Source organism: Mustelus asterias, chromosome 22 (genome assembly GCF_964213995.1).
Source record: "Mustelus asterias chromosome 22, sMusAst1.hap1.1, whole genome shotgun sequence".
NCBI lineage: Eukaryota > Metazoa > Chordata > Chondrichthyes > Carcharhiniformes > Triakidae > Mustelus > Mustelus asterias.
This window is the reverse complement of record NC_135822.1, coordinates 16,165,886-16,182,882: the sequence shown is the minus strand read 5'-3', so window position 1 is coordinate 16,182,882 and position 16,997 is coordinate 16,165,886. Positions and strand designations below refer to the sequence as shown.

Below are 16,997 nucleotides of genomic sequence, written 5' to 3'. Positions count from 1 at the left end.
CTGGGGGATTTTCACAGTAACTTCATTGCAGTGTTAGTGTAAACCTACTTGTGACACTGATAAATAAACTTTAAAGAAACAAAAAGTTAATTGGTTCAGCCAAGTTGGTGAAAGTTTATTTTTATTATTGTCACAAGTAGGCTTACATTAACACTGCAATGAAGTTACTGTGAAAATCCCCTAGTTGCCACACTCCGGCGCCTGTTAGGGCGCACTGAGGGAGAATTTAGCATGGCCAATGCCACCTAACCAACACATCCTTCTATCAGTCAAGTTTCACACACTTAATTCATGAGAGGGGCTGCAGATGACGTAATGGTCTTGCATTGCGTGCTGCGGCAGTGGTTTGCGGGGTTGCGTATGACGCACAGCTTACGTATGACGCAGGGGGGGCAGTGGGAACGGCAATGGCGGCGGATTGCACGAAGGCGGCTGGGGGCGTTCGAACGTCCCGCTCTGCGCGGGACGGCCTGGACAAAAGCATCACGCTGCCGCCGGACGAGATTTTCCGCAACCTGGAGAATGCCAAGAGTTTCGCCATTGACATCGGTGGGCAGGGAGATAGGCGTGGCGGTGTTGGGGAGTGCGAGCTGGGTGATGATCGGGGCAGGGAACTGTTTGTGGCCTGAGAGCATTGGGGATGCGACGTGTGGACGGGATGCGATGCGCATGTGCGGCCGCTGGCGGGGGCCACTGGGAGTTGTAGTTCTCGCCGCGGGGCGGAGATGATTGGTGGACGTTGAAAGGCGCGGGCAGCAGAACTACAACTCCCGTCAGCCATCGCTCTGACAACTCAGCCCTGGCCCAGAGTACACAAACCTGTGCAGGTGTTTACTGAGCTAGTGAAGTAAGTGCAAGCTGCCGGCTTGACCAACCTTCAGCACACGGTTGTTATTTATCAAGGAACAACTCCCCCTCCCAACTAGGGGATTTTCACAGTCCCTCCATTGCAATGTTAATGTAAGCCTACTTGTGGCACCAGTAAATAATCTAAACAGTTGCCTTGACAGAACACCTTCAATGTTCATCTCTAGACTTGACTATTCCAACGTTCAAGGCAAAATACTGCGAATGCTGGAATCTGAAACAAAAGCAGAAAATGTTGGAAAACCTCAGCAGGTCTGACAGCATCTGTGGAGAGGGAATAGAGCCAATGTCAGGATGACCCTTTGTCAGAGCCATTCTCTTGGGTGCCCAGCATGCTCCCGGCAGATTTCCTGCCAAGTCCTGTTCGATCATTACCCCTGAGCTTGATGAGCTATGTTGGCTTCCAGTCCAGTTTTCATATTTTCATTCTTGTCTTCAAACTCATCCATTGCCTCACCCCCTTGTGTATTTCTGTAACCACCCCCAGATTTACAATCCTTTAAGATTTCTGCATTCCTTCAAATTGGGCCTCTTGTGTTTTGCAGATTTTCTTTGCCTCACCATTTCTGGCCTTCCCTCAAGCTGTCTGGGTCCTAAGACCATAAATCATAGTGCCAAAAGTAGACCATTTGGCCCATCGAGTCTGCTTTGCCATTCAATGCGATCATGGCTGATCTGATATCCTCAACTCCACTTTCCTGCCTTATCCCCATGATCCTTGATTTCCTTGCTGATTAAAAATCTGTCTATCTCACATACTTAACTCAGACTCAGTTCTAGGTGGTAAAGAATTCCACAGATTCACTACCCTCTGAGTGAAGAAATTCTTCCTCACCTCTGTCTTAAATGGGTGACCCCTTACTCTGAGATTATGCCCTCTGGTCCTAGACTCTCCTACAAGAGGAAACATCCTCTCAGCATCTACCCTGTCAAACCCCCTGAAAATCCTATATGTCTCAATAAGGTTCCCTTTCATTCTTTTAAACTCTAACAGGCCCAGCTACTTAATGTCTCCCCATAAAATCCCTTCATACTCAGGATCAACCTAGTGAACCTTCTCTGGACTGCCTTTTTAATGCCAGTATATCTTTCCTTAAATAAGCAAACCAAACCTGTTCACAGTATTCCAGGTGTGATCTAACTAATGCCTTGTTTATCTTTAGCAAGACTTCCCTATTTTTATACTCAATTCCCTTTGAAATAAAGGCCAACAATCCATTTGCCTTCGCGATTACCTACTGAACTTGCATGCTAGCTTTTATGATTTATGCACAAGGACCCCCAAATCCCCCTGTGCTGCAGCTTTCTGCTGTCTTTCTCCATTTAAATAACACTGAATTCTTTCATTCTTCCTACCAAAGTGCATAACTTAACATTTTCCTACATTATTTTCCATTTGCCAAGTTGTTGCCCACTCACTTAACCTGTCTATATCCCTCTGTAGACTCTGTCATCCTCACCACTTGACTTCCCACCTATTTTTGTGTCTCCCGCAAACTTGGCAATGGTATATTCACTTCCCTTGTCCAAGTCATTAATATATATTGCAAATAATTGTGGCCCCGGTACGGATCCCTGTTAGACATTGCCACACTGAAAATGCACCTCTCGTTCCAACTCTCTTTGTCTTCTGTCAGTTAGCCAATCCTGTGTCCATGCTAATATACTATTCCCAACACCATGGGCTCTTATCTTATTAAGTGACCTTTTGCGTATGGTACGTTACTGAACACCTTTTTGGAAATCCAAGTATATATTACATCTGCTTGTTTCCTTTATCTGTCCTGCTCATTACCACCTCAAAGAATTCTAATAAATTTGTAAGTCATGATTTCCCCTACATGAAGCCATGCCAACTCTGCTTGATTTAATTATGCATTTCTAAATGCTCTGCTATTACATCCTTTATAGTGTACTCTCTAACATTTTCCCAGTGAAGCTAACTGTCCTATAGTTACTTGTTTTCAGTCTCCTTTTTTTGAATAAAGATGTTGCATTGGCAATTTTGGGACTTTTTCAGAATTTAAAGATTCTTGGAAGATTACTGTAAGTGCACCGCTATTTCTGTAGTTACTTTAATATCCTGGGATGCAAGCCATCAGGCCCAGGGGATTTATTGATCTTTAGCTCCGTTAGTATCCCGAGTACATTTTCTCTGGTGATTGTTATTTTCTCCCCCATTTTTTGCCCCTTGATTTTGTATTGTTATCAGTGTCTTCCACCATAGAAATCATAGAAACTCTGCAGTGCAGAAAGAGGCCATTTGGCCCAACGAGGTCTGCACCGACCACAATCCCACCCAAGCCCTACCCCATATCCCCACATATTTACCCACGAATCCCTCTAACCTATGCATCTCAGGACACTAAGGGGCAATTTTAGCATGGCCAATCAACCTAACCCGCACATCTTTGGACTGTGGGAGGAAACCGGAGCACCCAGAGGAAACCCACGCAGACACGAGGAGAATGTGCAAACTCCACACAGACAGTGACCCAAGCCGGGAATCGAACCCAGGTCCCTGGAGCTGTGAAGCAGCAGTGTTAACCACTGTGCTATCATGCCGCCCTGTATTTGTTTAACTGTATTTGTTAACATGTATTTGTAACATGTAACATGTATTTGTTTAACTGCTCTGCCATTTCCTGATTTATTCTCCATCCCACGGTATAGTTACTGTTAGAGGGCCTATGGACTATTTCCACCAGTGTCATTCCCTTGTTATTTCCTACCTCCACCCATTTGGATTCTACATCTTCCGATCCAAGATCATTTCTTGCGATCGTACTTATTCAATTTTGTACTAACAAAACTACCCCACCCCTTTCATTCCTGCCTGCTCTTACGAAAAGTCACTTCTCTGAATATTTAGTTCCCAGCTTTGATCTGCTTGAAATCATGTCTCTGTAATGGCTAAAAGATCATACCCATTAACCTCAAGCCGGAGAATAACCTCCTTAAACCTTTCCCTCTCTGCCGATCTCTCCTCTTTCAACACACTCCTTAAACCTAGCTCTGATCTAACCTTTGGTCATCTGGCCTCATTTCTCCTTGTGTGGTTTGTTGTCAAACTTTGTGCAGTAATTGCTTCTGTAGTAAATTCAGTTCTGTAGTACTGAACTGAAGCAATTCAGTTCTGTAGTACTGAATTGCTTCAGTAGTAAATGCGCCTAGTTTGGGGGCGTTTAAGAGATCCGTAGATAGGTTCATGGACGAAAAGAAATTGGTTTAGGTTGGAGGGTCACAGTTTTTTTTTTTTAACTGGTCGGTGCAACATCGTGGGCCGAAGGGCCTGTTCTGCGCTGTAATGTTCTATGTTCTATGTTCTATGTTCTATGTAAAGTATCTATATAAATACAAATTATTTTGTAGTCACTTTAAGATCGCAATGTATTTATCCTTGGTTCCATTTGTGATGGGACAATTTTCACATACTTATTGTTATTTCTTGCTTTCACTTAAGGACATATAAGTAGAATTCTGACTTAGGAATGCAAAGAAAATGTTTTTTTTCTTGCCAATCTTAGTAACCTTCTTTCTCCCACAAAGACACTGACTCTGCTGGGACATGTTTCCACTGGTGCCAATTACTCTCTCATGAAATTAGGTGCTAAGTGTTGACCAGACTATTGGACAGCTGGTATTCCTGGATAGCATTCAAAGGAGGAAACTCTAGCAATGTATTTTTTCTCTCTCTTCCTTCCCTCTTGATCCAGAATAGTTAATGCCAAAGATAATGGACTACTGCTAGCCTGGCTGAGATGATGTAATTCTGCACGTGAGAGACCAAATGTCTGTTTGTTCATGGCGAAGCTGCTCATTGCCTTGTCCACCTGCTTCATCCGGGAAACTGGAATTGGTGCTTTTTGCAAAAAAGGAATAGACAATGAACGTCATAGGAAAATTCATTGCATTTTAGCCTGATTTATTTATATATTTTCTTCAAAAGGACTGCCCAGTGGTTAGCACTGCTGCCTCACAGCATCAGAGAGCCAGGTTCGATTCCAGCCTTGGGCCACTGTCTGTGTGGAGTTTGCACATTCTCCCTGTGTCTACATGGGTTTCCTCTGGGTGCTGCGGTTTCTTCCCACAGTCCAAAGATGTGCAGGTTAGGTGGATTGGCTATGCTAAATTGCCCCTCAGTGTCCCAAGATGTGGAGGTTATGGGGATTAGCCATGGTAAATGTGTGAGGTTATGGGGCTAGGGTGGGGAGGATTGGCCTGGGTTAGAGGCTGTCGGAGAGTTGGTGCGGACTCGATGGGTCAAACGGCCCTCTTCTGCACTGTAGGGATGCTATAAGATCCATCCTTTCCCACCCTTTTTGCACCAGTATCTGACAGTTATTTGAGTAATCTGTGTCCGTATAAATTATAAAGATTGTTTGAAAGCATTTTCCCAGTCAGTTATACTGGTTGAATGTTCTCCCTTAGGAAATGATTAATTATTTAGGAAGTCATGCATGAATTGCCCATTGCCAACTCAGAAGAAATAATCAGACTTGAAGCCATTAGAAGACTTGCCTGCTATAGGAAGACAACTCAACAGCAATCCATAAAGTTGACTGCCCCCATTGTATATGTAGTGGCAGAATGGACAATTTTGCAATGGGCAGTTTGATTCAGCAATACGCTGGTTTTCCTTAAAAAAAAGTACAGAGACAGTATTATAAGATTAAGGGCGGGATTTTATGGCCTCGCTCGAGTGAGACTGGAAATTCCCACCCGAGGTCAACGGAGATTTCCGTTGTCGGACCCTCGCCCTCTCTGATTCCGTGGCGGGTGAGGCGGTAGAACTCCGGCTACTCAGTCTATATTCTGAATTTTAAAACCTTTGTTGGCAAGTTTGTGTAAAATAATTTAAAATCCTTGTACGTTCATCATTCTGGTCGGATCGTGTGGATACCGACATGTAGTTGCTTGTATATAGATGAAAGAAAATTAAGGAAATCTTTTGGAAATAGTATTTATTGACCTGAGTATGCATGGCACAATAGAATGGGTGCCTTTGGTAAATATTGTAAGTATTAAGTTGCTGACTTGTTTTCTTGATGTAGATTTATCGATGTGAAAGTAGAACTTGTGGGAGGTACACAATTTGTTAGTCAAGTCAGCACCTGTGAAGAGAAAAGACAGGTTGTGATGTTTCAAGAGTGGCATTTAGCACAACAGGTACACATTTATAATTTCCTAATTGATGACCAGCTGTACATTTCTAGCACCTTCAGTTTTTACATGATTTCTCGTAATTTTTGTCTTCTTTTTCTCTGCCTGCTTTGTATGGCTGGTACAATTCTTTTCCCAGAGTTACTGGTTGTCGGTTGAAGACCTGCTCCAGTGATTGAGCACATAATTGAGGCATAATTCCATTGCAGTGTTGAGGGAGTGCCACATTGTTGGTGGTGAGGTCCTCTGGATGAGATGTTAAACCAAGCTATCTGCTGGGTTCTGTTGTTGTGGATGAAAGCTTAAAGTTCTCCTAAAACCTTTGAGGAAGAACAGGGAACACTGTCCTGACCTCAACCAAAAACAGATTGATTAACCCTTCAATGTATTGCTATTTGTGTGAAATCTTGATGTGTGCCGAATAAAATCATAGAATCCTACAGTGCAGAAAGAGGCCATTTGGCCCATCGAGTCTGCACCAACCACAATCCCACCCAGGCCCTATCCACATATCCCTACATATTTACCCACTAACCCCTCTAACCTATGCATCCCGGGACATGAAGGGGCAATTTAGAATGGCCAATCAACCTAGTCCGCACATCTTTGGACTGTGGGAGGAAACCGGGGGCACCCGGTGGAAACCCACGCAGACACAGGGCGAATGTGCAAACTTCACACAGACAGCAACCCGAGCTGGGATTCGAACCCAGGTCCCTGGGGCTGTGAAGCAGCAGTGCTAACCACTGTGCTACCGTGCCGCAAAGGAATTTGTCTAGATGGCTGAATTTCTCTTCCCCCTCAGTGAGCAGTAGAGGTTGGATTATTGAGTATGCTTAAGAATGTGTTAAACAGATTTTAGATTGACAGTGGATTTGAGGGTAATGGGGGAGCAGCCAGGAAAATGGAGTTAAGGCCGCATCAGTTCAACCATGATCTTATTGACTGGCAGAGCAGGCTTTGGGCCATATGTTGTAATCCTCCTGTTTCATATGTTTTGTGATTGGAGGTGTCAAATAACATGTGAAATGTAATGAGATACTACATAAATACAGCTCTGCTTTCCATTTTACCATGAGAAATAAGTGCAAGGTACTGTATTTTCGATGAAAGAATTAAAGAGATAGCAGTGAGATTGCAGTAATGGTGCTCAAGTTTTCCGTGGTTTGTGTTTTTGTTTGTTAACTGTGGTCTTTACAGGCTTCAAGAAGTAGGTCCTTTAGGTTGGTTTAGATCAGTGCTTATTGTGCAGTCCCTCAGAGTCGAGGATGCTTCCACGCTAAAAATGAGTTCTCAGGTGACTGAGGAGTCCAAAGTGTGACCTATAGTCTCTGTCACAGGCAGAGCAGATGATGATTGGAGGAGTCTAGTGCGAGAGAAAGTGCTTTTTTTTGTTCTTCGATAATGTTTAGGACTATGGTGAATTGGACTGTTTGGAGTGATCTTTCAAACAGCTGACACGGCATCTTTCATAGAATGGATGGCACAGTGATTAGCACTGCTGCCTTACAATGCCAGGGACCTGGGCTCGATTGAGGCTTGGGTCACTGTCTGTGTGGAATCTGCACGTTCTCCCCGTGTCTCCGTGGGTTTCCTCTGGGTGCTCCGGTTTCCTCCCACAGTCTGAAAGACGTGCTGGTCAGGTGCATTGGCTGTGCTAAATTCTCCCTCAGTGTACCCGAACAGGCGCTGGAGTGTGGCGACTAGGGGATTTTCAAGGTAACTTTATTGCAATGAAGTGGTGGAAGCCTACTTGTGACTCTAATAAAAATAATTGGAGCAGGAGGAGGCCATTCAGCACTTTGAGCCTGCTCCGCTATTCATTATGATCTGTAAAAGTCTGCGACCAGTAAATTTTAAAATATGTAGTGTGTATAAAGATAGCAACATAAGAGACACACACATAGGTTTCCCAATTATTCAATGTGTAATTGCATTACATCACATGGGTACTGAGAGATACCGACTAGGCATGTCCCAGGCTTGAACACTTAGTCTGAATTATTTAATCTTAGCTGGGGCAAAAGTTGGGAGGAATATTTGGCTTCCTTCCTTTTCCTCAGACTGGCAAGAAAAAAATATCGTCTCATTGCTACCCAGTGACCTCTTCTAGAATGTGTGGATGTTGGCTTCAAATTTGGGCTTAGCTGTGATTGTTGGTCCAATATTTGGCTAAAGGGAGTCATTGTTCAGCTGATGTGCAATTGAGAGTGATAAGGTTGCACTTCCTGCTTCAGTTCCTTCCTGAGCTACCAACTGGAAGATAGTTTACCAATGGGGCTTGGAGATAGAAATGTCCTACTTTACTGTATTACATTAAGGAAGAGGGACTTCAGGAATGTGAAGAGACTTGAGAAAATGGGTGTGGGCTGCAAAAGAATTAAAGATGGATCTAAATTGCAAGGGGTGTTGATAAGCGTGGATAAGGAGAAATCTTCTACCGGCGGAGGGGTGTTGGGAAAGCAAACAACATCAGTTTTAAGACAATTCGCAAAAGAATTGGAGGGCAGATGAGCATAGTTTTCTTTACACGGCCTTTTGCCTGAAAGAGTGGTGGAAGCAGATACAACAGTGACTTTCAAAGGGGAATTCAGAACTTTCAAAAGCCTTGCATTTTTTTTCTTTTTAAATGGGGTAAGCAATTGGGACTAATCAGGTGGCTTTTTTACAAAAGGTTGACCCGGGTGTGATGGGCTGAATGGCCTTCTCTTATGCTGTGCTGTAAAATTGTTATTTTGCAGGACAGTAACTGAGGTAACCCTGGAGTTTAGAATTAGCCTTAATTTACATATCCAAGTAAATTTTCTGTACAGTAGATGAGTCAACAGAACCATATTTGAGTTTTGGTCTTTGCGGAGTTGGATGATCTAAGCCATGGCGGGCAAGGGGTGAAATACAATTCGCAATGGTGTGTACTACTAGGAAGGGGCACCACCTCAACCTACGATTTTATCCAGTGATTTTTGCTCAAACTGTGCACCAAAATGGGTGAGGATTGACCTTGGCTGTGATGTATTTAAAGTGCAAAAATCCCACTCAGGCTGACACATGAAGAATGGTCACTTGAGTTTCTTTTCAGGGTAAAAATAGTTGTCCAACTATTGGTAGTTAAGTTGTGTGTTTGTATTTTTCAGCATGGCAAGTGTTTGATAATAGTTGTTGTGGCGGGGAAGTGTGTGCAGAGGCCAGCTTCTTCTGGTCAGTGGAGTAGAGAAACCAGGAAAGCTGGTCATTGGCAGATGAGGTTGTTTGTCTGCCTGGCCTTGGAGCTGAGAGAGTGAATTGCAGGATGGGTGGGATCGGTTAATATCCTTCTGCCTCTCTGCACTTATAATTTAGTTTAGGAGAGTTTTGTCAGCTTGGTTGCTCGGGTGGCAGCGAATGAACGACAGCTTTGCACCAGAAAGATTGTGATACGTTCTTCCAGTAATTCCCCAATGGAGTGGATCCAAGAGCTTTATTTACTTAACATACTAGCTAAACTCAAAATTAATCAAAGACAAAGTGCTTTAAAAATCAAGGTGAGCGGAGTTAATTGAACGTTACTGTGAAGGAACAGAACTGAGATTAGTGCAAACTCCACTCACCTGATTGTAATGTAATGTTTATTTATTAGTCACAAGTAAGGCTTACATTAACACTGCAATGAAGTTATTGTGAAATTCCCCTAGTTGCCACACTCCGGTGCCTGTTTAGGTCAATGTACCTAACCAGCACATCTTTCAGACTGTGGGAGGAACCGGAGCACCTGGAGGAAACCCACACAGACGCGGGGAGAACGTGCAAACTCTGCACGGATAGTGACCCGAGCCGGGAATCAAACTGGGGTCCCTGGTGCTGTGAGGCAGCAGTGCTAACCTCTGTGCCACATATTGTATTTGTTTATTCAACCCTTCCTCTGCTAGTGACCCCCTTCCAGAACAGTTCTCTGGTAATCCCCGATGTTCTCATTAACAAGGTCAGTAACAACTCAACCTCGTTGCAGCAGAAATATTGGGGTGGGGGTATCAAAAATAGAGTGAGAAACAATGGAAATATCTTATATATAAAACATTAGAGCACGGCCTACTTTGCAATTCCTATTTCTTGAGCCAGAAACAGATTGGTAGTGTGTTGTCAATAAGAGCTGGTGGTAATCTGGTTGCATCTCCATTTTCTGGAGGCATTTCCCACCGGAGAGAGGATATTGCAGGTACAGAAATTGTGGACAACTTTCTGTTGTTTCTCCAACAGAGAATGACATTGCGCAGGTATAGTACAAAGCGATGAAAGGATCTGGCAGCCGCAGCTTTCTGTTTCAGCTGCAGCCAAATAAAAATAAGTGAAGAGTTAGTATGTAGCTTGGTGTTTAGGAGTTTAGTGAAGGATGCTGACATTTTGTGCTGTGCTCTTCGAACTGTGCAGAGCACTCAACGGTAACATATGAATTTAGTTTTTTTTTCAGCCAAGACTTTGAGCCAAGATAACCCCCAAGTTGAATTACCAGTGGTTACAAACCCATCTGGTATTGGAAATAGGAGCTGCTTGAGCAGAACAGCACACAGCTTTGAATCACATTGACACAAATATAATTTTCTCTGGTGTATTGACACCAAATCAGTTATGTTCAGTGACAACAGTGGGTTAGCACTGCTGCGTGCTTTTAAAGCTGTTCTTCTTTTGTAGTTTCTGAGCTGTTATGCCACATATTTAAAGAACCAGCACAATGTCTTTTGTTAACAGGTGGCTCCTTGACAAAGCTGGCCTACTATTCAACTGTGCAACATAAGGTCGCCAAAGTACGATCCTTCGATCATTATGGCAAAGTAAGTATGATGTGTAGCAATAAAAACAACTTAAATTCGTGCAGCACCATTAACGGAATAAAACATCCCAAACAGGAATGTTATAAAGCAAAGTTTGACACTGAGCCACATAAGGTGATAATTAGGCAGATGGCTGAAAACGTTACCAATGAGTTGGGTTTGAAGAAGCGTTTTAGATGGGCAAAGAGGTACGGCCTCAATGGTGGAGTGATTAAAATCAGGGATGCTCAGGAGGCCAGAATTAGAGGAGCACCCACACCTCGGTACGTATTTGGTCTGGGCGGATCACAGAGAGAAGGACGGGAGGCCACAGAGGGATTTGAAAACAAGCATGAGCATTTTAAAATTGAGGCATTGCTTGACCAAGAGCCAGTATAGGACAGTGTCTATAGGCCACAGAAGTGATAGATGAAAAGAACGGTGTGTGAGCAGCAAAACGGACAGCAGAGCTTTGGACAATTTCAAGCTTACAGGTAGTGGAGTATGAGAGGCTGGCCAGAGATGCAGTGAAGTATTCGAGTCTAGAATCAACAGAGGCATGGATGAGAGTTTTCAAGGGTGGAAGCAGGAGACTGGTGTTGTTACAGAGGTGGAAAGAGCTGATGGATTGGAATAGAAGCTCAGCTCAGGGTCAGATAATATGTCAAGATTGCAAAGCATCCAGTTCAACCTGAGGCAATGGGCAGGGATGGGGATAGAATTGGTAGCTAGGGAACGGAGTTTGTGACGTGGGCCTTTGAACAATGATGCCTTTTGGCCTTCCAGGTTTTGGTTTGGGGAGAAAGCAGGATTAGGCTATTGTGTCGGACGATCAGCCATGATTATGATGAATGGCAGAGCAGGCTCGAAGGGCCAAATGGCCTCCTCCTAATCCTAGCTTCTATGTTTCTAAATTTAGCACTTCCTGGATTGGATGTCGGACAACACAAAGGCAGTGGAGAGGTTTGAGAGGGATGGTGGTGGGCTAGATCTGAGTGTTATCTGCGTACCTGTGAAACTTGGTGAAAGTGGTTCTTGGTCCATACAGTTTACATTCAGAAGCACCACCGCATGCAATAGAAAAACATCGTCCATAGTGGTGTCTTTGTAACTCACACCACAGAGTTATTTCCAAAAGCACTTGTTCCCCACACGGATGGTAAGCAGGTCAACTGATTCACATTATTGAGTGCTAAATAGAATTCATTTGAGATGTTACTTTTTTAATCATTCTATTTTTTCATTCTAGGCAGCTATTGTGACAGATACAATAGTAAATGAACAAGGAATAGGAAATCAAAACCAAAACTGACAGCTTTGATGAAATAACTAGAAACTTGTGTAAATTTTGAGCTTTTTGTTTGGTGATCATTTAAAAACATCTTGCCGTACAAGGATATCCAAGCTACGACCTTTAGTCCAAAATGTACCTCCCAGGCCCTCACAGCCTGGTCCACTAAATCCAAGCAGCTTAGTCCTATTTGTGCTTTTGTTACCTGCTGATTGATATCAATTTTATGTTGCTAGGATAGGACTATGCTTATCACAATTACTTCATTGCTGAAATCATCTTAAACTAAAACATCAAGCTTTATTACTGCCAGCATCTTAAGACATTTGTAATTTACTGGGAAGGTTGATTTTAAACTTTGAGTCTTTATAGGACACACCTGAGCATCCGTTGGAGACAAGTAGAGTGGATGCCATTGAGGTAGATATTAGTTGTTTCAATTGTGTTATGTTTCTCCTGGAAATTTTCCCTTTGCGTAGCCTGTATTTCAGACCATGATGCTGTGTTTGTGTTTTTCTAAGGTCCCTGATGATGAACCATTATACGAGATCTCTGTTCAGGAAGAGATCACTGCCCGACTTCATTTTGTTAAATTTGAAAATGCTTATATAGAAACATGTCTGGACTTCATCAAAGCCCACCTGGTGAACACAGAGACCAAAGTAATTAAAGCCACAGGCGGCGGTGCTCACAAGTTTAAGAACCTGATTGAGAAGAAGCTGGGACTAAAGTAAGTGAGTGCTTGTGGGGGAGAGGGATGGTGCAGTGGTAATGTTACTGGACTAGTAATCCAGTCATCTAAACCAGTAATCTCAGTAACGGTGACCATGAAACAATTGTTGTAAAAAAAAACATCTGGTTCACTAATGTCCTTTAGGGAAGGAAACCTGCCAATCTTACCTGGTCTGGTCTACATGTGACACAGTAAGAAGTCTCACAACACCAGGTTAAAGTCCAACAGGTTTATTTGGTAGCAAAAGCCACTAGCTTTAGAAGCGCTGCTCCTTCATCAGGTGAGTGGGATTTCAGAATTCAGGATTCCAGTCCAACGCCGGCATCTCCACATCATGGCTGCATGTGACTCCAGACCCACAGCAATGAGGTTGACTCTCAACTGCCCAACCTAAATGGCTGAGCAGGCCACTAATTTCAAAAACAATTTAGGAATGGGCAACAAATGCTAGCCTTGCTAAGCAACACCCACGTCCCATGAAAGAATAAATTTGAAAGGTTTTGGTGAGAACAAATGAAATCGGTAACAGGGTACATTGAACCACACAGTCTCTAAACAAATCTTTCTTTCCTGTGACAGAGCATCTGACTCCTATCTCATTTATATTTGTGGAATCTTGTGTGTAAATTAGCTGCTACATTTCCTACATTATAAAATTGACCATCCTTTAAAGCAAAATTGCATTGTTGGCTGTGAAGACCATTGGGGTATTTTGAAATCATGAAAGGTGCTATTCAAATGCAAATTCTTTGCTTCATTTCTGTTTAGTACTTGGGATTATGCACACTAAAATTATTATTTTTTAAATTGGGATATAAATCATATATTTGTTGGTAAGTGCTCTCTTTTAGACAGGTGATAAACTTCACCTTTGAAACTGTCAATTATGAATTACATGGTTTTGCTGCGTTGTAGTCTGCTGGATGTCTAATGGATACATTATGAGGTTTAGCTGAGTGCCCAGAAATCCACTAACCTGTTGAAACACCTGAGCCCCAGAGAAAACAATGTATGATTGATGGCTCTAGCTTTCTGATCTGTGCCGTCAGTTGCACAATGTTTATTTACACAGGGTGAAGAGATTTCAAATAGCCAGTTTCTACCATTGATACTTTAACAGGTCTGGATGATTGACACTTTTAATGGTTCATAGTAAAAAGGAGTATTTTTTAAAGAAAATAGGAAGTTATCAGTGGCCGAATCTTTACAGCTGTTTCTTCACACCTACTATCACTATGGAGTTCATTGGTTCTATACAGTGTATAGTGGGTGAATGGGCATGTAATTTCCAATAGCTTGGCATGGAGGGGCATGAGGAGCCGGGGGTGTGTGCAGGTCGTACATTGGCATGAGGAGTCATGGGAGGTGTGTGGGAGTTTGTGCATTGGAGTGAGGAGCCATAGTGGATAGGTGGTACCATACCTTGCACTGGGGGCATGAGGGCCATGGGAAGTGGGTTGAGGCCTTAAGTAGCAGTGTTTGGAGGGTTGAGGGTTAGAGGACCTTTTTCATTATAACTAGGATGAAGTCCAACAGCATTGAGGTGGGCCTTTTAAACAGCACCTGGGGTTCCCTGTGCCTGCTTCTGAATTCTTTCCCAGGTCACCTAGCTCAACTTCAGCTCACACCCATCCCCCAGCAATGAAAATCCCATCCTTGCGGGCACTTTCTCCCGAAGCCGGCGGACTGAGCCGGGAAATTTCCCAAATCCTGCTATCGGCTGCCGCAAGGATAAAAATTCAGCTACAAGTATTTCTTGTATTTTTATTTACCTTCTAAAATAAGTGTGATCTACATGCACTTCCAGTCAACTCGAGCCATAAGTCAGTATTTAGAATGGAAATTATCCAAACAAATTTGTTCAGCTGTAATACCGCTCTCCAGACAATTGTGCTGTAGCACCACTACTTGTGATTGGGTATAATTGCAGTACGCCATTTACCATACCATTGGAAATGGGAACATAGAAATTGGAAATGGAAATATAAAGAGCAGTATAACTTTGAAAAAGGACTGGAATTATGTTTAATCTGATTTCCCCACAATATAACTGCTTCACATGACGGTTATACTTTTTCTTTCATGGGATGCTGGTAAGGCCAACATTTGGTGCCCATCCCTTTTTGCCCTTGAAGCGAGCAGCTTGCTAGGCCATTTCACAGGACAGTTAAGAGTCAACCACATTGCTGTGGATTGAGTCGATATGGGGCAGACTGGGTAAGGATCACCTTGTGTATAATGCCATAGGAGATTGACAGGTAGGTTAAAACTGGTATATCAAATATGCATTTTCTGTCCGTCTTACCTCAAATAAATCTCAAATGAATGTATGAAGAAACAAAGGAACTCTTCAGGAACACAAAATGCTGGAGCTATGATGGCAACAGTCCGTAGATTGATGGCAGTAGTCTCTGAACAGCAGCAACTTCTTTCATTGATCTTTTTATATTTGCAGTACGTAACTAGTAGTGTTTAAACTTTACATAATACAGAAAACGTACAGCACGGAGACAGGCTATTTGACCCATTGAATCATGCCAGTGTTTATGCTCCACATGAAACTCCTCCCGCCCTAATACATCTAATCCTATCCTTCTATTCCTTTTACCCTCAGTTACTAATTTCGATTCCCCTAAAAATGCATCCATGCTATTCGCCTGAACTACTATGTGTGATAATGATTTCTACATTGTAACTACTCTCTGGGTAAAATGAGTTTTTCCTGAATTCCTACTTGGGTTTGTTGGTAGCTATTTTACATTAATGGGCTCTAGTTTTGGTCTGCCTCACCAGTGGAAATATTTTTCCTACATCTACCCTATCAAACACCTTCATAATTTTAAAATTCCTACTTAAAGTGATGCACATCTGCGCTCTGGTGGGAGAGTGAAGCATTACCCTTTGCGTGATGTAATGATTCTTTCTTTATAAGACAGTACACCCTTTAACTGAGCCCGAAGGATGTTTGCTGGGTCATGCTGTTAAATGGTTTCTCCTTTTTTTGGCTGTCACTGTTTAAAGAAAATTAACGCACGAGTTGGAATGTCTGACATGTCTGCCTGCTCTTAGGAATTGCACCTTTTAAATAAAAGAGAACCCAAGCCAAGCCATTCAGCTCAAGCATTCATCAACAGCCTGAAGAACTATTAAATTTGTGACCTCATTCGGCAATTGTTTAACCATAATCGGAGACGGGGAATAAGGTCATACGCAGCAAATAATACATTCTGCGTTATATACTGCAAAGCTTCTGTTGATATAAAACACTGACTCAATGTGAGCAATAGTATCAGAGTTCCACTAGTATATTGTACAGCTGAATGTGTTCGTTTTTTTATTACCAGTCACTGTTATGGAATTATAGAAGTCTACAGTGCAGAAGGAGGCCATTCGGCCCATCGAGTCTGCACCGATCACAATCCCACCCAGGCCCTATCCCCATAACCCCATGCATTTACCCTAGCCAGTCCCTTGACACTAAGGGGCAATTTAGCACGGCCAATCCACCTAACCCGCACATCTTTGGACTATGGGAGGAAACTGAAGCACCCGGAGGAAACCCACGCAGACACGGGCAGAATGTGCAAACTCCACATGGACAGTGACCCAAGCCGGGAATCGAACCCGGGTCCCTGGCACTGTGATGCAGCAGTGCTAAGGATTGTGCGCTCTTGGATCTGAATTATTTTTATATGATACTATTATGGGGTGAAATGCACAATTTGTAATTATGAAGTGGACTTCCTTTGAACCCACAAAGTCTAATTGCTTTTAAGCAAATCACAAGTTTATTTCATACACAGGCGTTTAAGATGCTCCTATCATTCTAACAATCACTCACTCCTGTGTATGTATATTCCAAATGATGGCCATTGTTTCTTTATGCGTTTTGTCTTTAAGTGTAATGGACAAATTTATGTTAAATTATGGACGGAATTTAATGCAGGTAAAAAGGACTTTGCCCACTGGCTGGAGATCCAGCAAGGTACTTTTTCAGGAAGGCACATTTCATTGAGTGCCAATCAAACACTAAACTGGGCGGCAGTGGGCCTCCGCCAGAGTCAAGCAGCTCTTTATAGTTTGGGAGCTGCACTGTAGAGGTGATGGTAGTTGTTGGTAATGCACCCACCTGAGGTTCAGGATCGCTGAGAGATCCAGG

General features: G+C 43.0%; 1 protein-coding gene across 4 annotated transcripts in view; it reads left to right on the top strand.

Annotated features, from left to right (window-relative positions):
- The first annotated feature begins 386 nt into the window (after positions 1–386).
- The window catches only part of pank4 (pantothenate kinase 4 (inactive)), a 67,415-nt gene continuing 50,804 nt past the window's right edge, over positions 387–16,997 (top strand). For 3 of the 4 annotated variants that reach the window (XR_013500533.1, XM_078238792.1, XM_078238790.1), the window contains exons 1-4: positions 387–549; positions 10,753–10,835; positions 12,478–12,525; positions 12,627–12,835. Coding sequence is in view for 3 of the 4 variants with exons in the window: in XM_078238792.1 (XP_078094918.1) it covers positions 408–549; positions 10,753–10,835; positions 12,478–12,525; positions 12,627–12,835 (482 nt within the window). In the remaining variant the exon portion in view is untranslated. The remainder of the gene's footprint in view (positions 550–10,752; positions 10,836–12,477; positions 12,526–12,626; positions 12,836–16,997) is intronic. The other variant, XM_078238791.1, reaches the window with a different exon arrangement.